This window comes from Aulonocara sp. 'chitande type north' Nkhata Bay, linkage group LG15, assembly GCF_057382095.1.
Source record: "Aulonocara sp. 'chitande type north' Nkhata Bay isolate Kocher_YH1m ecotype deep benthic linkage group LG15, A_spYH_male_GT1.1, whole genome shotgun sequence".
Classification (NCBI taxonomy): Eukaryota; Metazoa; Chordata; class Actinopteri; order Cichliformes; family Cichlidae; genus Aulonocara; species Aulonocara sp. 'chitande type north' Nkhata Bay.
The window spans coordinates 35,506,972-35,528,449 of NC_141358.1; the positions used below are offsets into that span (position 1 = coordinate 35,506,972).

Consider the following 21,478-nt stretch of genomic DNA (forward strand, 5'->3'; position numbering starts at 1 on the left):
TTTGGGTGAGTGAGTAGCTTATTAGTCCGTTACTTGTAACTTCTGGCTTCAAGAAACTAACGTGGTGGTGGCCAAAATACAAATGTGCGAGGCTTCAAGTACTTTCATTTTTACAGATGATTGCCTGCTAACTAACAGAAGTCGGAAAGCTTGGCCTCTTTTGTATACAGTCTGTTTTAGTTCCCAAAACGCTGAGTGAGTCATTCCAAAGTGAAGCACAGACTGACTGGAAAAACTGGTTCCCAGTTTACGCAGGTCCTCCTCCTGTGTCTGCTGGCTGTGCTGACCCTCCTGCAGCTCCCTGCATCACGCAGGGTCACATTTATCTCCTCACGGGACATGAGCTACATGCAAGCAGCACAGCCTCATGTTTAATGCGAACATAGTGTTTGGATAGAGCTGAGTAAGGACGGAGACCCGCCTGTGCATCCGACTGAGGACAATGGTCTGGTTCACGTAAGCTGAGTGCAGCGGGTTCGGAGGATACGTGCAGAACAGCAGCCTGCAGCGGGAGGGAGGCCTACGTGCACCGGGTGTCCAGCATCCAGGAAGTACCCTGCTCCCTGCAGAGGTTCATCATGTAAAAACTCAAATCCTGCTGGTACGAGAAGTGCACCTCTGCATAATGACACATGTGGATAAACAACAATTTTAAGGGTTTAAAAGAGGCTAAAGGAGAAACGCGTCTTTTTTATGATTGGACAGAATGTACAGTGGAAATGCAAGTTTGCTCTTCTGAGTCAGAGCGAGGGTTTCTTTCACTTTTACATGCAAGTAATTTTTTTCAGTATTAATTTTCCACCATAACAACATATTGTTACTTAGTGACTCCAGTCAAACATTAACCACACTGACCTTTTAGTTGAACGTGTAGTTGTTTGTTGTTGGCTGACTCTCTTATCCCTCTACAATACTCGCTGTCATTACATTTTCCAGCCTTTCTCTTCCCCGCAGCATGAAACCTCCCAAGTTTACTCTAATCCAGTGATACCTTAACATACAGTGAGTGTAGAAACATTTGGACATGTGCATTTCATCATATTTCTCGGATGGCTGCTTAGCGCTTTGAGAGAAGTACAGTATCTGAGCCTAATGTGTGATTAAATGTGAAACAGGAGCCGTGAGCCGCTGACACGTGCGTGTGTGAGTCTGAGCGCCTGGCAGGACATCAGCATCACGTTCCTCATGTCTGCGTGAGCGGGGTTTCTGTTGTCGGGAACGAGTGTGTAAAAGGGCCCGAAGGCTTGAACTTTCCCCTACTTCTCACAGTGACTCCTCAGCCTCTGTTGTTCACCAGCATTCCTGATTCAGCAACTGGCTGTCTTCACCCACTGAGGTCATTAAGCTCAGCTATCAGGGCTTTAGTCTTAAACGTGAAAAAATCCAAAAGGAATCATTGGTTTTTGGGTGAAACTGTTTTAGGGACGGCTTAAAAGCCAATCAGATGTGAAAATAGGGACTTTAAAGGACTTTTAAGATTTAATAAAACAGCCATCAAAAGAAAAAGAAATAACTGCTTTTAATGGCACATGCATCTGTGGGTCATTTCAAGGGAATATTTTATAGCCCTGAGCTGTTGGAAATTATCTGCACTTATTCAGATGTTACAGAAATAATAAAACAAATAGTTGATTTGTAAACGAATCAGCAGTGAGAACAGCGGGGAGTCAAAGTGTTTTTGTAGCAAATGAAACCAACAGAGTGGGAATAAGAGGCAAAAATATGACATCATCAGCATAAGACTAAACTAAGCCTCAAAACTAAAACTGTAAACATGTCATTTTTCTGCATCAGTGAGTGTATAACCAGAAATTCAGGCCCTCGTTGCATCATGTTGCTCACTGTGAGACTTTCCCCGCCCCCTCTTCCTCCTCCTCTCCTACCAGAGCTATAAAAAGCCTCAGTGCCTCTCAGTGAGCAGCACACACAACAGACAGAGACAGATTTCAGACGCAGCACTGACACCAGATCGGACCTACAAAGATGAAGATGCCTCAACTTCTCATCCTCCTCGTGACCATTTTGGTGCACGCAGCAGTTGGTTTCCCCACTGACAGGAGGGGCCGGGAGAAACAGGCCTCGTGGGACGATGTGAACGTGGTGGCCCACGGCCTCCTCCAGCTCGGCCTGGGGCTCAAGGAGCACGTGGACAAGGCCAAAGTCCAGATGAGCGACATCAACACCAAACTGAAGACCTTCAACGGCACGGTGGCCGAGCTGGAGAGGAAACAGCGGGAGCAAGATGAAGCTCTGAAGGCCAGAAGTGAGGGACCGGAGGAGAGTCAGAGGCTGGCGGAGCTGGCTGAGGAGGTGAAGAAGCAGACAGCGGATTTAAACTCCAGGATGGACTGGCTGCAGGGAGCGCTTACAGAAAGGATGCTGGACAGCAACGACAGCGGTCACTCAGGAGTCCCAGTGATCCAGGTGAGAAGGGGGAAAGAGGGCTTTTGTAGCTGCTCTTTAACCAGGTAGACACATGAGAGCAGTGCACGCCCATTTTAATAGACCTGAATAGCCCCTTTAAACCTTTTAGCGGCAGCCACTAAGAGTTCTCTCTTTAAATAATAGTTCATTCCAAATTTAAGCACCTCCCATCGCAGACCGGTGGATGTTGTACGTTGCATAAAGCTGATGATGTTTCTCCCTGTTGTATCCAGCTGCTGCTGGCTCAGGACAAACGCGTGGACCAGCTGGAGGAGAAACTCAAGCTGCAGCAAGACAAACTGGAGAAGCAGAGCCTGCAACTACAAGCACTGCAGAACAAGGTGAGCCGCACCACATCCACGAATTCACCCGTTCCCCAGCACCTGAGACGTTAAAGCAAAAAAACTTTAACGAGAAGTTTCTGTGTCCTGCAGATTTCGCATAAGAGAGTAAAGGCGCACAGGAGGAAACACGAAGAGATGGCACTGAGGGGCGAGGCTCAGCAGATCCACACAGAATCAGGTAAGATTTGTGCTATTGAAGTTTAAAGCCGTGCGTGTGTCTGTGCTGCTTTCAGAAGAGTTTAGACCCTCAGAGCACTTTCAGACATCAAGTCTCTTTTAAACAAAACCGGCAGCCTTGAGCGCAGACACGCATGAACTACATATGAATCATAACAAGTGACATAAGAAGTTCACCTTTGCGCCTGAGTTTATAGCGCTGACTTGTTGGCAGATCTGTGCGAGCACAGTCCAAAGATCAAGGAAAAGGAGGGCAGCAGCTTTAAAAACATGTTGACTGCACATACTTTTATTTCCAAGGCAGAGAAAGTTTCCCAAAGATTAATAACGAACGCCAAACTGTGAGCAGAAATGCAAAGTGCAGCCTCAAACTCATCACTCTTCTCTTCCTCTCAGGTTTGACCGGAGACGGTGATGATCTCCTCCTACGTGGGCAGCGAGCCAGCAGAGACAGGAGAAGCAGGAGGGAGCAGCTCAAGAAGCAGGCGGCATCCTTCTCCACGGCCACAGAGCGAGAGAGCAACTCTCTGAATGCCGGTCATCTAAAAATGACACCGCCATCCCCAAACCATTAAAGCAGAGTGCTAAAGAGAGAATGACTTTAACTTAAACGCTGAACTACTGAAGGACTGAAACCAGACTGAGTGTTTACACGCACATCATTGCTCTCTGCTGATTCACTGCAGGGTCAGACACATGGATGCTATGCCATGCTATAACTCATTGTCTCATTGGACATGTTCAGTCATATTGACGGGTGTAACTTTATTCCCTTTGTAAGGGATTTATCCATTTGTTTTGTTTTGTACTTAAATAATGTGAAGTTTCTTATTTTATAGATTTGTACAAAACTTTGAATATTTTATATGAAGTGGATGGAAATAAAACTTTTAAGTTTACCTTACCAGGACGTCCTGGCTCTTTGTTTGTGGTTGAAGAGGCTGAATGACATGACTCCAGGAAGACAGTCTAGACTTTGCTCTTTATTTTATATTTCAGTGTGATAAACAAATAGAATTATTCACTTATGAGGCATTCATTTCTGTCATTGTGTGTGTCTGTATGCAGTGAAACTTGGCTCCACAAATGAGCAGCTATTAAACTGCATTTAAACCCGACTATAAAAGTGAAGTTGAAGCCAAATTGAATTGAGGCCAAACAATTGGAGCTACACAAGTTTTTATGCCACCTAGAGGTGGGAGCAAAGATTTGGCCACTTTACACATTGCTAGAAGCAGGTTGGACACCAGTTTTCCTTCAGAACGGCTCAAATTCAACAAGCTGCTGAAACCATTCCTCAGAGATTTGGTCCATGTTGTCCTGGCAGCATCACACAGTTACTGCTTGTTAGTTGCACATCCATGGTGTAAATTTCCAGTTCAGCAACATCACAACAGATGTGGGATTGGAATGAGATCTGGGGACTGTTGAGGTTATTTGAGTTCAGCGTATTTAGTGTCATGATCAAGAAACAAGTTTGCGATGACCTCAGCTTTGTGTCACAGTGTGTTATCCTGCTGGAAGCAGTGTGGTCATAAAGGGACATGATCGGACACAAGACTCAGGTAGGCTGTGGTGTTTAAACAGGGCCCAGTTGATACTAAGGAAGAATATTCCCCTCACCATTACAGCAGCAGCCTGAACCGCTGATACAAGTTGGGATGGATCCATGTTTTCATGCTGTTTAGTGCAAACTGTGACCACCACCCAAATGTCAGACCGGGCAACATTTCATCAATCCTTTGTTGTCCAGTTTGTGTGAGCTGGTGTGACCCAAAGCCCCAGTTTCCTGTAGCCCATCAGCTTCAGCACGTGTCCGACACGTGCATCCAGAGGTGCTCATCTGTATACCTTCCCAGTAACAAGTGGTTATCTGGAGTCACTGTTGCCTTCATATCAGCTCGCAGCAGTCTGGCTATTCTCCTCTTACCTCTGATATCAAAGCAACAAGATATTTTCTCCCAGAGAACTGCTGCTCACTCGATATTTTGCTCCTTTTCAGGGCATTTTCTGTAAACCCCAGAGAAGGTCAAGTAATACTCAGACCAAGCACCAACAACCATGTGCAAAATCACTTAAAGTCACCGTTCTCATGCTCACTTCGAACATCACTGGGTTGCCTTGACCATGCCTACATGCCTAAATGGATTAGGTTGATGCCATGTGATTGGCTGGTTAGATATTTGCAGTAATAGGTGTCCCTAATAAAGTGGCCAGAGAGTTAATATTGACAATCCTGTCACCTGGGAGACTGAACAATGACCTTTTAAAGGTTTATTTTTCTTATCAGAGTATTATCTAATTATTACAGAATTGGAAAGTAAGCTAAATCACTCTGCAGCTCTGTAATAATGAAGCTGTCCTGCATTAGGTCTTCATGAACACATTTAAATTCAGTTTACTTAAAAATACCCAATGCACTGTTTAAGTTACTGTTTTAAGTGTTTTTAGTCCATTTTAATAATTGCATCCTAAGTTTAATAATGAACTGCCTTAAATAATATTCACTCTGCTTTGTGTGATGACTTTTTTTAATACAATATAGTTAAAATGGTGCTATGGAGTGCCAAGGTGGTGCTCTGGTTGAAAGCAACAGTCCTAACGTAGGTGTGGATATGAGTTGACAGCTGTTAGCCACACTGATCACAGTATAATAGGATGACTGAGGCAGCTCCTGTGTGTGTAACTGTGGGAGTGTTGAGGTTCTGCCTGTCTATCTGATGAAAGCTGGGCAGATCTCGTAATCACTCAGTCAGCAAAAATTATTTCAGCAGCACTTTAAGTGGCGAGTGCTGGAGCTGTTTTTAACAAATTTTTATACGAGTATATTCTATAAATTCAATTTTGCACTAAACGATCAACGAAACTCCTTTAAAAACACATTTAATCCGGTGAGAAGAGTTTGGAAAAGATTGTTCACTTCTGTTTATTTCTTCAATATCTGAGAGTACATTTAACCATGTACAGATACCATGTCATGGCAGCTCATCTTACAGATGTTCATCAGACACTTGAGGTACTCTAACAGGTTCCCTGATATGGGTGATGTGAGCGGGCGCTCTTAAACTCTTGCAAGGCACCTCAGATTGCCAACGGCTCTGCCAGACATCATGCAGGTCAGCTTGTCGGCACCAAGGCAAACATGTACTGTGCAAAAGTCCTCAGCAGCAGAAGAAAAAGAAGCTCCAGAGAAAAGTTAAAGCATGTGACTGAGGGAAGCAGTGAAGGGTCGCTATGCATTCCCATTATGAATGATTAGATAACAATAAAAGTATAAATTTTATTAATACACAATAAAAATGTGGCATTTGGCTTGGCATGCCACACAAAAATCATCTCTGACAGCACATGAGAAAGAAATCTCAAAGCACAAAAAGACTACAAAGTGTGTGACAAGGAGGGTTAAGCGCTGTTTTGTTTGCTCTTTCAGAGCTTTACATTTACTAGCTTCACATCAGTGTTTATTCACATGGGGGGAAAGTGATATCTCTGTCAGTTGATACCCAGAAAAGCAGAACTTTAAAAAAAAAAAAAAAAAAAAAAAAAAGGCACCAAAAAGAAAAAAAATAGACAAACCAGGTTCAAAAACTGGGCACTGCAGGTCCATTTATGCACTTTTTGCATTGCTGATGAATTGATTGTGTTGGTGCAGCATGTTCAGCATCAATCATCATTACTGTGACACTCTCTCACTCCACTGTGACTACAAACCCCAAAGCTACATTTCTTTCTGGCGAATAGCGCCCCCTGCTTGTTTTGTGGCTCAAAGCAACCGATCGTTCTCTCCCCAAAGCCTCCGTCAGCCTGAAGGCTACAAGAGGTCTCCTCAGTGCCGGGCAGTACCTGCCCATCGTACTGACATCTGCATATGATCCCTGTAATGATTTATTGATGCTAAAATGCTGAAGTGCCTTTAAGACAGATATCTGTCAAGGTGTGATGAGATTTGGCATAGCTTGCATTCAACAGATTATAAAAATCTAGGAGGCGACGCGGAGGTGGACAAATGGAGGAATGTGAAAGAGGAGAAAAGGGGAGGAAGGACAGGAAGCGAGGAGGGAAGGTTGCTGCGTCAAAAGGCTTTATCAGAGGTTCTGCTGGAGGAAGTGCAGCAGTGTAATCTCATAATGCTCTCCAGACTCTGGACATCTGATGCTGTGTCGTTCGTTGGGGTAAACCTGGAAAAAACAGAAACAACAAACAAGCGTTTCAAAGCTGCCGCTTCTTCAAACGTGCCGGTCTCATCGTTAAACAGTGCGCAGGTTTGAACCCCGCGAGACATCAGTCAGCGGCCATACCTGCAGGCTGTACGGTTTCCCTGCTCGGATGAGTTGAGACACGAGGAAGTTAGTGTGGAAAAAGTGCACGTTCTCGTCTAAGAATCCATGCAGGATCAGCAACCTGTTGGGCCTGTATTAATCACAGAGAGGGCATATAAAACACTGATGTGTTGCACCACTCGGAGAAATCAAACACCGAATAGCGAGTCTCTTCCTGTGCTGCTTCATACAGAATTTTATGAATAACTCAAAGTATAATATGGTACTGCCAGAGGTAATAGTGCATTATAGTCTCAGCTGCCTGATGGATGCAGCAACATACAATAACTGAATAATAATGTGTCATAAATCCACTAAAGCAGTAACTGTTTCTCACTCATTGGGAAGCTTGTCGACGTGCAGAGCGACAGAACAAGCTTCGTATCCCCTCTGGTTTTTTTCGGGGGTGTCCAAATATCGCTCCGTGTAGCCGGTGTCATAGGCCATCCACAACGTCACCGGAGCGCCCGCGATAGCAACCTAACCAACAAAGAGATCACACGGGAGACGGCGTCATCATTTCTGCCTTTCACTGAAAGTGAAGTTCCAGGTCTGTTCTCTAACAGAGGCGGCAATCACTCTGCATGAAATGTAATTATAGAAACTGCCTAAAGCACCAGGATTATCAACATCCATACAGCTTTTTTATTTTTGTAACGCTCACATCCTTAGAAAAGATACGGTAAATGTATCTGATGGAACAAATAATTTACTCTTAGGGCTTTAAAGAGTTATTTATCAGGTGATGGAGACCTATTTTTTTAATTAAACAACAAAGAGAGAGTTTTACAAATGTGTGTTTACATTTTTTAATGGGTATTTCGGTTTCCTGGAGCAAAGAGGAAAAACTGAACTGACACATCAAACTTCTAGTTTTCGGCTTGTTGGCTGATCTAAATCTGACAGTAAATGTTTTTTCACCTTAAAGATGTCGGGTCTGTGGATGAGGCCCATGAGGGACAGGAAGCCGCCGTACGACCAGCCGTGGATGGCGACGCGACTCAGGTCTACAAACTTGTACTTGTCTGCGATGTAGTGCAAACCCTCCACCTGGTCTTCAATCTCCACCTGACCCTGGACAGAGGAGAAAAGATTGAACTTGGCTGTTTTGTTTCTACAGAAGAAAACTAAGAAAAGAGGCTAATGTGTTCCTGAATTTTAGGAAACCTAGGAGAGTTTGGAGGGAGCATCTTCATCTTTAACCCGTACACGTTTGTCTCGAGACATTTACCATTCTGTCCTTCACAGCTCCTTCAAACTTGAGGCCTCGCTGGCAGGAGCCCCGCCCATCGATAACAAGCACAACGTAGCCCAAAGAGGCCAGCGTGCTCAGCCGCAGGTACTTCACCCCTTTATAAGAATTGTTCACTAATTGCACCTGGAAGAAAATAAACTTGTGTTTATGTCACTGTGACATGACAAAATGTGGAACAAATGAAGTGCTGTGAATACTTTCTGGATAAGTTGTGAGCATTTTTGTGGAGTTCCTTTGTTAACGTTGAAAAGAAATTAAGGATCAGGTCATATAAATGAAGCGTGCAAACTGATTTACTAGCATCTGCAACAGGCAGTTTATTGCTAACTGCACTCACACACCATTTTGACTCGTTTAGTAAATCTGGCCCTATGAATGGGGTGGGAGTTGGAGGGCAAACCTGAGGACCACCATAGACAAAGACGACGGTGGGGTGCTTCCTCCCGGGGACTAGCTTCTCCGGTTTGTACAGCATGCCGTACAGCTCGAAACCCGACTTGCCCGTGAAGCTAAAGATCTCTGGAGGTGTGCCGTCAAGTGGGAAAGCTGGAGACGACAAAAAACCCCAAAACAAAATCTTTAAGTTGTTGTCCATCTTTAATGAGCAGAACAGGAAAACTAAACAAACAGGGAGGCAAGGGTGTCAAACCATCTGATAAAAGTGTAAAAATCTGTTTGATTTTAAGGGGAATTCAGTACCAGAAGATTCCATCATGCTCGCCCAAAACTGGGGCTCTTTGTGCAGAGGGTCGCTGTCTGAGCCATTCAGCTTGTAAATGTGGACACACGGTGCAGTGGTCAGGCTGCTGTAATGGCTGATAAACATGTCAAAGGTCTGTGTGAAAGAAAACAGATGAGGCAGAGTTAGAAAGCATCGCCAAGGTGTACACAAACACTTCATACACATATCTGAATGTGAAGTTTACTGCATTGGGTCATGCTCTCTCATGTGCATTAAACTATTGAATACTGTTAAAGCCTCGCTCACTTAAGAGAGCTATTCAAATGATAAAACAGGAAAAAGCAGGCGATACATAATTTGTGAAAATTTCTACAGGAAACAGCAAAAAAGGAACGATGAGACAGTAACTGCTTGTACTCTTAGATTTTAAAAAAGTAAAATCAGTTGATAGGTGTAGAAAGGTCAGAGGAGATTTGGCGAGGAACACGAGTGTGTATTCAGGTACCTGGCTCACAGAGCAGCTGTGGGAGAAGCCAGGTTTGGTGAGTCGGACGATTTCACCCGGTGAGTCGTAGCTCACCACGTAGAGGTGATGCTCCAGAGGAGAGTCTTTGGTTCCCTGAAAGTAAACCAGCTTGGCTGCCTCATCCACCCAAATCTGAGGGCTGGATGAACGCTGCACAAACAAGAAAAAAACACTGTTGGAACATTTTGTTTACACACAAACAAAAAGACAGCTGAGCTATGACACCAAACAGTAAGTAAGTATCTCCTTTATTAGGTTGTTCTAATCTGCATGAGAGTCTGTGTGTTATTAGTCTTTTTTAAGCAAAATGTAGAAATATTACTCTCATATTCAGATACATGCTGATGCAACAGTACAAGAGAGGTGAGGAAGAGAGCACAGGCAAGGTGGAGCAGGCCCGAGTGTCGAGGTGACAGAAGGGAGAGCAAGAGTGAAAGGGAAGGTTTACGAGGTTTGGAGACGGTGCGGCTGACAAGACGACAAGAGGATTTGTGTTCGGAGTGACCAGGATGGACAAGATTAGAAATGAGTAAATCGGCTGAGCTCGATCAGGGGGTGATTTTGGAGACAAGTATGAGAGGCGAGGCTGGGATGGCTTTGTGTGTGTGCAGAGAGAGTGGATCAATTAGACAGAAGATGCTGAATATGGAGCTGCCAGGCTGGAGGAAAAGAGGAAGAACAGACAGACAGAGGTTTGGTGTATCATTGGTGCGATGGAGGAGAATGCTAGGGATAGGATGAGATGGAGGAAGATGATCCACTCTGGCGACCCCGAAACAGAGCAGAGAGCAGCAGCAGTAGAAGAAGATGCGACATAACAGTTACAGGAGCAAAAAAAAACATAAAGACGACCAACTCTGCTCACAGCGCTTAATTAACCGACTACTTATGTGCTTACATGTGACGTATGCTGTGTCACTACTGTTACATTAATGCTGCTGTGTGTCGTCAATGACAGCAGCTCATTGTAAAAGAAGGAAAATGCCCTTCATTTACTTGCACTTATAAAACCTTCAGTATTTTTATTCTATATCATTGATTATATATCACATTAATATATAATAGTGACACTACATTGCCTACCTCTACTCTATGTACTCAGCACAAGTTATTTTGTATAAAACTATAGTTTTAAGTGGCTGCTGTGAATGTGGGAACCCATGTACAGGGCTTTACCTTTGCGCCATGATTGGCCAGCACCTCCCACTCCCCGCTGGTCACCATCACCTCCTCTTTGACTGGACACTTGAAATCATCTGATGACAGAGGAGCAAATGTGTCACATAGGTCGTGTGAGTGGCACGGTAAGAACAACACAGTAAAACTATGTTACAAACCCAGAAACATCCCAGGAATACAGAATTGTTCATAAAATAAATAAATCTCACTTAAAACCATGTCAAAGATGTTCTGCATGAACAGTACAGATGAGTTAGTGTGTGTCTGCACGTGGTGCTACCTTCAGAGTGCGTGTAGCCTTTGGCCCAGTGATGGCTGCCCCGCTGTAACACTGAGGTGATCTTATACAGGTGGCAGAAGCCAGTTTTAGACTCGTTTACTGTGATGAATGTGATCTCGTCCTCAGTGGTTTGGATGAAAGGATGGAAGATGTCATGGACCTGTGTAGGAAAGGCAAACAAAATGTTTTTGATCCAAGTCCAGAGTAGGATTATATTGTATATTGTAAACTTCACAGCAAACATCTGCCTCTGTGCCACTCGGGCTGATTGAAACATGAGGGGAAACTAATCTGAGAAACAACCAGGCTCGCTAAAGACGTGCTGCTGGTGCTCACATTGATCCAGATGTCGCTGGTCTCTTGGTAAACGATGAAAGGGTGGACCGAGTCTCCGAGGGCCTCCAGGCTCTCCTGTCTTTTGGCTTCGTCCTGATGCGCTGGGATGAAGAGTTCAGGAGGCAGCAGGACCAGCTGGAGATTCTGCTGCCGTCGGTCCATCATCACCGCCCACGCGCTGACACACAAACACAGGAGAGCTGTGATGCAACGAGAACATGTGCCCTCTACTGACAAGTTTACTTCTGGGCTTCCTGTTTTTAACTATTTATTATTTTCTGGCTTACAATCGCCCGTCTTTAGTCCATCCGGCTCTGGTAATGTACTCTGCACGTGGGAACAGGCTGGTGAAGGGAACAGGTAGCTCCTTTTCCTGTGTGCTGACAATCTGAAGAGAGAAAAACACCAATCAGACCAGCTCACATCAGTGCTGCGTTCACTGTGGGGGGGAAACCCACTGAACTCTGAATGAGCACTCACTTTGCCTTGACTGTCTGTTCGTATTTCTGCTATTTTGAGGGTGATATCAGGATTTTTGCTGCCTGAAAAAGAAAGTAAGCTGATTTATGTACCAAAATATAAGCAAACATTTTACAGGAGCACATGTATAAACACAGGCTACACCCAGCATTAGTAGTTAAGCCATGTAGAAGTATATGTAGAACTTTTGTGTAAGTTTCTGCTGATTTGATACCTGCGTGTGGGTATCTGTACACATCTGTCTTGCGCTCTTCCAAAGCCGGAGACGGAACGTGGATGATCTCTACCTCAGACTCATCCACCTCCTCGTAGAGAATCTGTAGAGTTTTCCCGCCGTCTGCCTCTAAACCAATGAGAACAGCCAGAAAAGTAAGCAGCTGTGAGGATTATTTAAAGGTCTTTGGAAGAAACTGAACATGAAAGCTTGTAGAAATAATTTCACGACGAAGCGACCGGGCTCACAAAAACTGTATTAATAAATATTGTGAGTCATTTTCTAATGAATGATAACTACGAAATCAATGTACTCACCTTGTTGAGCAGCCGGACACCACCAGTATCCAGTGAAGCGATCAAACTCTTCCTGGGTGACAAAAGTGGCTACGCCGGCAGATTTAGGATCCTCTTTGGGGTTATCGATACCTACAATAAAAACACCCGAGAGACAAAACACGAGAGTGAGCTTACATTAGGCAACCTGTGCCATCCCTACCAGGGTTTGACCTCCAATTTAAGTTTACGGTGCTGTGGCTGACTTGAACAGCCGCTGTTATGCTTCTGTAAATATCTGGTGCCATCACTGGCTTCATGCACCACAACTAACAACGACTTATTTAATAACTAATATAAACGACTGTCTCACAGTCCCAAACATACCATAAACAAAGAGAGAGAGAAAAGGATGAATTAAAGATGCTTTTGAGTCTATTTAGTTGGTTTAAGGGAACCATTTCAACTACAAGAAAGGAAAAAGTTGAAGGGAACTTGATAAATGTCACAGTTCACACCTTTGTGGCAGAAGGTGAGTCTCTTCTCTTCCCCCGTCTCAATACTAGTCACCCAAATGTCATTGTTGTTGATGAACCCGATGAAGCTGGGGTCACCGGGGCAGATCTTGGGGTCCATACGTGTGCCTGAATTCTGGCTCGTAATCTCTGTGGGATTCATCGGAGAAGTCTGGGGAAGAAAAAGAAAACATTAATTATAAGATGCAGAGCCACCTCTTCTTCCTGTGGCAGCTGAGGTCTTTTGGTGTGTGTGTGAGGAGATGCTGCATATATTTTAAATCACACTGTGGTGGCCAGTGCTTTCTTTTATGCTGCTGTGTGTCGGGGGTAAAGCCGGAGGTTGGACTTAAGACTGTGGTGGAGAAGGGCACATCTCAACTTGTCCCCACTGGAATAGGACTTTTTTCCTGTTTATATTGTATTTTTATCACTATTTCTAACATTATTTAATTAGATGATTTTGTATTTTTGGCCAGAGGGATGTTTTTTGGTTTTTTTTAAATAAAGATGCTGGATATTTGAATTTCCGCTTGGGGGAAAGTAAAGTATCGATCTGTCTATTATCATGGATTTATTTGATCCCTGCTGATGCTTTGCAGGGTTGAGGGGGATGGAGAAAACTTCAAGATACATGGAGTGAAGGGAGACTTCAACTTTTTATATTTAGTGATGCACAAAAATCAGATGTCTTTCCCAACTAGCCTCATCGGGTCTGTAATTTTCAGCCTGTGCTCTGCAGCAGTGAGAGTCCTACTTAACTGGCCTTTAACTCACAATGAAGCTGCTGTTCCCACCATCACGGCAGTAGTACAGGCTGCTGTTGGCCTGGAACAGGAAGAGGCCGCTGGGTCGGTGGTAGTCATAGGAGGTGATGCCAGACACCCCCAAACGCTTCCTCTCTCGCAGCAGCTCTTCTTCCCGAGAGAAGCCTCCGTGGTGAGGGCTGGCCTGAGGTCAGGAGTGACAAGAGAACACACAACGTGACAGTGACCAAAGTCAAGGTCAAAGAAAGTCGTTCACGCCGTGGAAAAACAAAAACATACAAACAAAACATGACCAAATTTCTAAATTACAGAGAGCATCTCTGAGGACCAGGAAATAAAAGCTGTTCTCTCGCTTCAGCAGGAACACGCTTTGTTTGTGAAATCAGTGCAGACCAGCTGGATAGCAATTAACATCAATCATGTGGTCTCATGTGACCTGAGTGTTCGAGTTAATTTGTCTTCAGGAGAAGATTTACAACAGCAGTTTTAAGCTCCATAAGGAGAAGTGCAATTATTTAGGAAATGGCTCACAATAAACCTCTAAATAATTAAATGGTCCTAAAGGGGAAATATCAAACACATTTCCAGGTCTATAGTTTTATTCAGGGGAAATTAAAAAACACATCACATTAATATTTCACAGGTCCTTTACACAGCCTCTCAGACCAGACGCCGTCTGATAAAGAGTCCGTTTCATCCAGCATTCCCTCAGCTGACAACAGCAACATACAGCTGTAGTCAGACTCATTCATTATATTATGACCGTTTTTTAATCAAATGTAAATTCCGCTGCACATTCCCTCAGTTGTAGCTGGCCCTGTGACACCAGTGACCATCCCTCTGCTTTCTGGCTGCACTTGCTGCTAACTGAGAAGGTGCACGGTCAAACCCAGCGGATCAGTGGATTCACCTGGTTGGTGCTTGACTTGAGCCCGACATGAAGCTTCCATGCATTCACACTGTAAAGTTTTATGCAAGTTAATGGTGTTTATGAGGTCAGACAGTCTTTGCTCTCAACTTTTAAGAAATATTTTTATATAAATTCACCTGTAATTCTTAAACGTTTTACCAAGTACAAACTTTAAAATCATCACTGTAAATAAAAGGCAAAAAAATCAGTAAGTCCCTTTAACCTCCTGCGACCCTGCATCCTCATTTGGGGACATTACCTTTTGGCTCTTTTGCACCTTCTACTTCATTCTGCTCAACAGTGTTTTATATTTTGTTAAAGAATGCCAATGTTATTAAATAAATGCACTGTTCAAATGACGGTGCACAAAAACACGTCTGAAACGAATGTCAAAACATCCGATTGGACAGCAAGATGAGGACTAAAAATTCTTCCTCACCTGAAAGTGATCCAGCATTGGTTTCCAAGACAAAACCAACAGGGCATCTTTGCGGATCTTCTTGGGAATGTCTGAGTAGAGTAACGCATTTTCCCTGCTGGCGTAAGGCATTCCTGTCAGGAAACATACCACAGAAGGCATCAGACGAAGCAAGGCGAGCTGGTCTTTTTGTAGGCGCTCTGGTTCGGCCGGCATTCGCAGCAGTAGTGTTGGCTTACACAAGCTTCTTACTGAGGAACATACCGCACAGAGTGCCAAGATGAGCAGGCAACCCTTGGGCCATAGGGCTAATGCAAAGGCCCAGGTTCAATTCCGCCCTGAGGCAATTCACAGCACGTCTTCCCCTGTGCCTGCAGTAAGGTCTTAAACAGAGACAGGTTTAAGACTGAATTCAATTCAGTTTTATTTATATAGCACCAAATCACAACAACAGTCACCTCAAAGTGTTTTATATTGTAAGGTAAAGACCCTACAACAATACAGAGAACACCCCAACAATCAGATGACCCCTTTAAGCAAGCACTTGGTGACAGTGGGGAGGAAAAACACCCACAGTGAAGGCTAAGGGAGGGTCCGCCATCTGCTGCGACCGGTTGGAGGTGAGGGGAGGGAGACAGGATAATAATAACAAGACAAGACCCTTACTGTCTTGTCTTACATGATCACTCTTCAAAAAGGTTTGTCCATGTAAGTGCACAGTTTGCTTTTTGTGTGCAGCTGTCTTGTGGCTGCATAAAAAAAAAGAAAAATGGCAGCTGATGTTTGCCATCACAGATGTTTGACAAAGACAACACATTTGTGTGCTATAAAATGTTCTAATAATCCAACTATGCAGTTCACAGAAAGGAAGGAATAAAACATGGGTAAGAAGCTATTTTAAAAGCATGAGGTAGGTGTTTTTGGTTTGTTTTTTGTGCGGCTAGCTATATTTGAGACTGAACAACAAATCTATTAAATCAGTTTGGGAAGGCTCTACAGCAAAACTATGTAACTTCAGCTAAATGACAGTCAGGGGAGGCAAACAGCAATTAAAGGATGATGGCCAATGCAGCATAAATACACCACGAAGATAAAAAACAGGCATGAGATCAACATGTACCACACACTTCTGGTCACAGTGAAGGTCTAAATATAAAAAGAGCATTCAGACCAGGCGGTAACTGTTAAGGTCTGACTGGTTATAACGGACAAAATAACCAAACCATCAGCTATGGTTAGCAGTTATAGCTGACTAAATTAGTCAACATTACACAGCTTACTATAGCCAGGTATCAAAATGTAAAACTCAGAGCAACAAAAACTAGCAGCCATTTTACAAGAATCCTGTGTGCTACAGCTGCAAGACGAGGGGGGGGGGAAAAAGCAGAAATATGTCCACAATGCAAAATGTTGTTCCACATTTTTTTCCAGCACACACTAAAGCCAGTGCAGCTCTGTGGAAATCAAATGAGCTCGAAAACAGGTGCAGGCTGGCAGCTCTGACTCACCAGCTGCATCCACAGATTTTTCACAGACGTGTGCTACCTTTCAAAGAGACTGAACGGAAGCCACTGAATCTGCAAGCCAACAAGTCACGGCCGCTAAAAAATGCCTCTGTGAGCTCGGGCTTCTTACAGCGCTTGTAGAAAATGACATGTTATTTCAGCCATTCATGTGTCAGACCTCAGGTTTCAGTAACCGCCGCTCACCAAGGTAGTAGATGCGGTGAGAGTGCGGGCTGCTCTCGTCTTTCTGGATGAACTGGAAGTCGTGCGGTGCCTTGTTGATAACCACGCCGGTGTTTTTGCGGCTGTTGTGGATGATCTTCCGCAGGCCGTCCCACGTATGTTTCTCCACCTGGAACTGGGTGGAATTCACGTCCTCCATCTCCACCACCTCTGTGCTGTCTGAGAGCTCGTCCACCCCGGTCATGCCTGCCAGTGCTGCTCTCACACTGTCGACAGACATTTATAACGATTAGTGTGATCTGCCTACGCTCAGCCCACAAATAAAACAAAACCATTAGGCTCCTAAATATATGAAACACTCTAAACCACAGATGTGAAATTCACCTTACATCATGGGCCCTACACAGACCCCTTTGATTGTAAGTGGGCCAGATCACTAAAACTCCCCTTTCTAAAGATATTAAACTAAGCATTTAATCCCTGAATAATCTCAATGTAAGAAAAATAAATGTAATTTCTACGGGCCCGTTCTTTAAACGACCATAACTCTGCTACCGCTTGTACTAGAGACAAAATTCAGGAGAAGAAGAGAGTATCGGGGTTATTTGGGAAATCATGGTGGAGTAAAACATTCACAAGGCACTGCTGCCTGAACACAGACAGAAAATTTGGCTCCTCCTAGATTTTATCATGTATGCTTCCCAACTTCTCCTGAATGATTTGAATAATTTTGTAATTTTACAGCCCAAATTACATAAGTCCAAGCAGCCTGTGTGATACTTGGGTGATAATGATTACATGAATGAAAATCCTAATCAGCTGCAAAACCTACAGTAAAGTTAAACAACTACGGACTGCTTCACGTCTTCCAAAGCTAACCAGGGGGCTGGACTGGATCGCTTTGCCAGGCCGATTTTAGCCCCCAGGCCTTATGTTTGACACCCATGGTTTAAGCAGTTGAAATAAATCCTCTAAGAGATCTTTTAAAGTCAACAAATGCTGCTATTAATTGGCATGAAATTCAGCACCGATGTTAAAGACTTTGGTGTTTACTGGTCCATTTACCCCACCAGCAGGTCAGTATTTTAGCTTGTGAGATAATTCAGTCTGTGATCAAATATCTACAAAGCTAATTAAATTAGTCAGAAAATACTTCTATTCTAATGATGAACATGTTAATCTTAATACTAGTTTTAAGCTATTTTAAACTTTTTGTTCATTAAACCTGTGAAAATGGTTACAAAATGATTTGACTGAGCTGAAAATTCAAACCAAATGACAGTCAGATAGCTTCACCTACCTTACCTCGCCGTCTTCTGTTTTGTCTTCAATTTTCGGCCTCTTTACTCTGTGCATTAACTGTTCAACCAGACTGAACCAGACCTGACACCCTGTAAAACACCAGGCAACCGAATAAAAACTGGGAAACTTTCTTTCCAGATCACAGAAATTCAACAGCATGGCGACAGCTCGTCTAACTCTGTCTAATAACAGAAGCAAACAGAAACGACAGCAATCCATAAGCTAAGCTAAGCTCACAGGCTATGAACAGTGAAACTGTTACTGGGGTTGAGGTCCCGCTCTTCTCCCACATCTCTGCACTTCTTCATGGAGAAGCTGCTGTTCTTCAGCTTGCCATATTCCAGCTGAGCATTTCTCATGTGAAGCCTCACCGAGTGTGACTCAGCTGCATGACTCGAACACTACAGCGTCTGTGTCATAAGTGTGGCAAATTTCACACTGCAACTCCGCATTTTACTGCAGCACTGTAGGCTGTTCTGCTGCCTGGATCCTTAACATAGTGTACAGCACACACGGCAGTATTTTTCCAGAAGTTAGCCAACTTCAGGGATTTTGCCACACTGGGAATAGTAAGAATGATATACAGTCACTGGACACCTTTTCAGGTACACTTGTTAAACTGCTTGTTGACACTAATCAGCCAATAACATGGCAGCAACTCAGACCATCAGAATGTGGAAGAAAGGGGATTTAAGTGACTCTGAACATAGCATGGTTACTGGTGTCAAACAGGCTGGTGTGACGATTTCAGATATTGGTGATCTACTGGGATTTTCCTCCTGTGTGGAAAATCCCCACACAACCTCAACTGGGGGTTACCAGAGAATGATCTAAAAAAAGAGAAGATATCCAATGAGCAGCAATTCTCTGTGTCAGAGGTCAGAGGAGAAGGACCAGACTGTTTCATAAACGAAGGCAACGGGAACTCAAAAAACAAACAAACAAAAACAAACAAAGGTTATAGTGCAGTAGAGCATTTCTGGATTCACAACCCCTTGAAGCAGAAGGACTACAGCAGTAGAAGACCACACATTTACCACTCCTGTCAGCTAAGAATAGGAAACTGAGGCTTGAATTTAAATGAGCGCAACAAAATTGCACAACATAATATTGGAAAAACATTGCCTGGTCCGATGATTCTTGACTGTGGAAGAAAGCATCGATCCTTCATGCCTTGTAGCAATGCCTCTTGCTGGTGGTAGCCTAATGGTGTGGCAGATTTTTCCTTGGCACATTTAGGGCCAATTTGGTACTATTTGACCATTGTTTAAACACCACAGCCTACCTCAGTGCTGTCGCTGAGCATGTCCATCAGTGTACCTGCTCTACCAGGATAATGCACTGTGTCACAAACTTCTAATTATCTCATATTGGTTTCTTGAACATGAGTTCACTGTACTCAAATGGCCTCCACAGTCACAGATCTCCAATAGAGTGCTTTTGGGATGTGGTGAAAGACTTGCATCATGGATGTGCAGCTGACAATTTCAGTCATGTCAATATGGACCAATAATATCTGAGAAGTATTTCCAACACCTTGAGTCTATACCATAAAGATTTTAGGTAGTCTTGAAGGCAAAAGGGAGTCCAACTAGCCCGGTGTACCTAAATAAATGTCCAGTGAGAGTATACAAGTCAAGAAAAAATAACATAGCTTGATGATGTAAACATGTATTACATATGGTTAAAAAAAACCAAAAAACTTTAGTGCCTGATAAATGGAGACAATGAGGTGCTTAAAATACCAATTACACGTTTACAGTCCTCAGGCTAAAATGTTACTGAATATTCCCCAACACCTGTCAGGGCATCAAGAAAGTGTTGTGTCACTGTATTTAACTTCTGACTGCTAGCTTAAATGTAGATTAGACTCATTTGACTCCACAAAAGACACCGTGAGAACCTCGCGTTTCATTTTTGACATCCGTGTCCTCTACATCTGTACATTTTTATGTTTCACTGACACCATAAAAACGCAGATTCGCGTTAGAAACAGCGACTCAGTTTCACTATTTCTGCCCAGGCTGACACTTATGCTAGTAAACTTAAAAGGTCTAAGCTAATAACAGGCTAACAGAAAACTTCTGGCAGAGTGTGTCCTAAGCGCCAAACTTTGCAAAGCCTAACCATCCAATAATTATATGCATATATATTATATCCAATAACAAAACTCACTGTGGCTGTGATGCGCTGCTGGGAGCTAACATGTTAGCCACCCATTAAACAGAACAGAAACGAGCAAGCTAGCTATTGGGTAAACCAGAAGAGCACAAAACAGAAAACGTAAGAAACAAAGCAAAACAAAATGTAACCACTCGCTTCCATCTTACACTTTCTGCCCGGAGACCTTGAAGCTGTATCTCCTTTTGTCGAATAGACGTCTGTGTTGAAAAGTCGTGATTAATTAGAGTTAACTACTTTTCAGAGACCAGGTAGCTTGATGCTAAAACGATAGCAACGCGGAAATAGACTGTGAATCAAACCCGAGCAACGTTAGAAAATTACTACCTTTAACCCGGATATACTCGATCCGTTTGTTTTTCGTGTCTTTCAGCGTGTATTTTTCCTTTTTTACTGGGCAATATTTCAAACTTGAACCTGCTATTTTAATTTCGAAGAACCCAAAATGATTTGCTTCCTTGTCAATGTGACAATAGCCAAATGTGACCCCTTCATTTAAAAACAATCAAAAGATACTTACATCAGTCCTTTTTCAATTGTTTTACCCCCCCACCACCTCCTCCTCCTCCTTTAAAAAAAAAAAAAAAAAAAAAAAAAAAAAACACAAAACAAAACACCAGATAGAAACACAACTGAGATCAGCGAGAATGATTTTATCCTTAAAACGTTTATTTTTGTAATAATTTTTCATCTTTACTTTTTGCATAAGTGCAAAAATGCACCCAAAACAGCCACCTGAGGGAAGTCTACATCTTTAAATAAAAAAACAAGCAAAGTGTACATTTATAGTACAAAATTTTTTTTCCTTTTTAAAAAATTGCACAGTTTGTGTATAATATATATATTCATAATCTCCATTTTAAACAAACTTTAAAGGCTCAGAAAGTAAACAAAATTCACCAAATGAAAAATAAAAACATTTTCCCTATAATTTAAAGCTGAGGAAACTTGAGACCCTGTTTTCATTTGTGTCCACCATAAATATACATATTCATAGGCAAGTCTCTTTACATATAGTCTCTGTGCTAGTGTTTGACCAGACAAAATTATTGCAAAGTAGTTTATTTCTACTATAAAACATGGGTTGGGGGTGGGGAATAAAAGCTTCTTTCTGCTGAATGTTTTTTTTAATTTATGCAAAACGAAAAAATAAAATAAAATAATTTTAAAAAAAGACAAAAAATACCCTTTTAAATTTACTGGAAT

General features: G+C 43.0%; 2 protein-coding genes across 6 annotated transcripts; one reads left to right on the forward strand and one right to left on the reverse strand.

The window, feature by feature from the left end:
- Nucleotides 1–476: 476 nt before the first annotated feature.
- Nucleotides 477–3,844, forward strand: LOC147313523 (angiopoietin-related protein 4-like). Its single transcript, XM_086263149.1, has 5 exons — nucleotides 477–601; nucleotides 1,887–2,424; nucleotides 2,658–2,765; nucleotides 2,859–2,946; nucleotides 3,342–3,844. The coding sequence occupies exons 2-5, from the start codon at nucleotides 1,984–1,986 to the stop codon at nucleotides 3,518–3,520; spliced, it is 816 nt and encodes a 271-aa protein (XP_086119275.1). The 5' UTR covers nucleotides 477–601; nucleotides 1,887–1,983; the 3' UTR covers nucleotides 3,521–3,844.
- Nucleotides 3,845–6,211: 2,367 nt separating this feature from the next.
- Nucleotides 6,212–20,618, reverse strand: LOC147313524 (dipeptidyl peptidase 9-like). Of its 5 annotated transcripts, none has more exons than XM_086263151.1 (21): nucleotides 20,600–20,618; nucleotides 18,090–18,180; nucleotides 16,811–17,055; nucleotides 15,123–15,235; nucleotides 13,784–13,957; nucleotides 13,010–13,178; nucleotides 12,534–12,644; nucleotides 12,217–12,345; nucleotides 12,003–12,064; nucleotides 11,810–11,910; nucleotides 11,523–11,700; nucleotides 11,187–11,346; nucleotides 10,904–10,983; nucleotides 9,707–9,877; nucleotides 9,219–9,354; nucleotides 8,920–9,065; nucleotides 8,496–8,642; nucleotides 8,186–8,338; nucleotides 7,602–7,744; nucleotides 7,244–7,355; nucleotides 6,212–7,123 (listed from the first exon to the last, which is right to left on the reverse strand). In XM_086263151.1, the coding sequence occupies exons 2-21, from the start codon at nucleotides 18,143–18,145 to the stop codon at nucleotides 7,031–7,033; spliced, it is 2,679 nt and encodes an 892-aa protein (XP_086119277.1). In that variant the 5' UTR covers nucleotides 18,146–18,180; nucleotides 20,600–20,618; the 3' UTR covers nucleotides 6,212–7,030. The 5 variants fall into 5 exon arrangements, with proteins under 5 accessions (XP_086119277.1, XP_086119276.1, XP_086119280.1 ...); XM_086263150.1 differs by lacking the exon at nucleotides 20,600–20,618 and adding an exon at nucleotides 20,422–20,579; XM_086263154.1 differs by lacking the exon at nucleotides 20,600–20,618 and adding an exon at nucleotides 18,354–20,367.
- Nucleotides 20,619–21,478: the final 860 nt, after the last annotated feature.

What these genes read in the sequence shown, in the direction of transcription:
- LOC147313523 (XM_086263149.1), top strand. Translation starts at nt 1,984, where the DNA reads ATGAAGATGCCTCAACTTCTCATCCTCCTCGTGACCATTTTGGTGCAC. An exon ending in TACAAGCACTGCAGAACAAG is followed by an intron (nt 2,766 to 2,858) that starts GTGAGCCGCACC and finishes TGTGTCCTGCAG; the next exon opens with ATTTCGCATAAGAGAGTAAA. An exon ending in GCAGATCCACACAGAATCAG is followed by an intron (nt 2,947 to 3,341) that starts GTAAGATTTGTG and finishes TCTTCCTCTCAG; the next exon opens with GTTTGACCGGAGACGGTGAT.
- LOC147313524 (XM_086263154.1), bottom strand. Translation starts at nt 18,450, where the DNA reads ATGAGAAATGCTCAGCTGGAATATGGCAAGCTGAAGAACAGCAGCTTC. An exon ending in GTACAGATACCCACACGCAG is followed by an intron (nt 12,065 to 12,216) that starts GTATCAAATCAG and finishes TTTCTTTTTCAG; the next exon opens with GCAGCAAAAATCCTGATATC. An exon ending in ACAGCTGCTCTGTGAGCCAG is followed by an intron (nt 9,355 to 9,706) that starts GTACCTGAATAC and finishes TCTTTCACACAG; the next exon opens with ACCTTTGACATGTTTATCAG.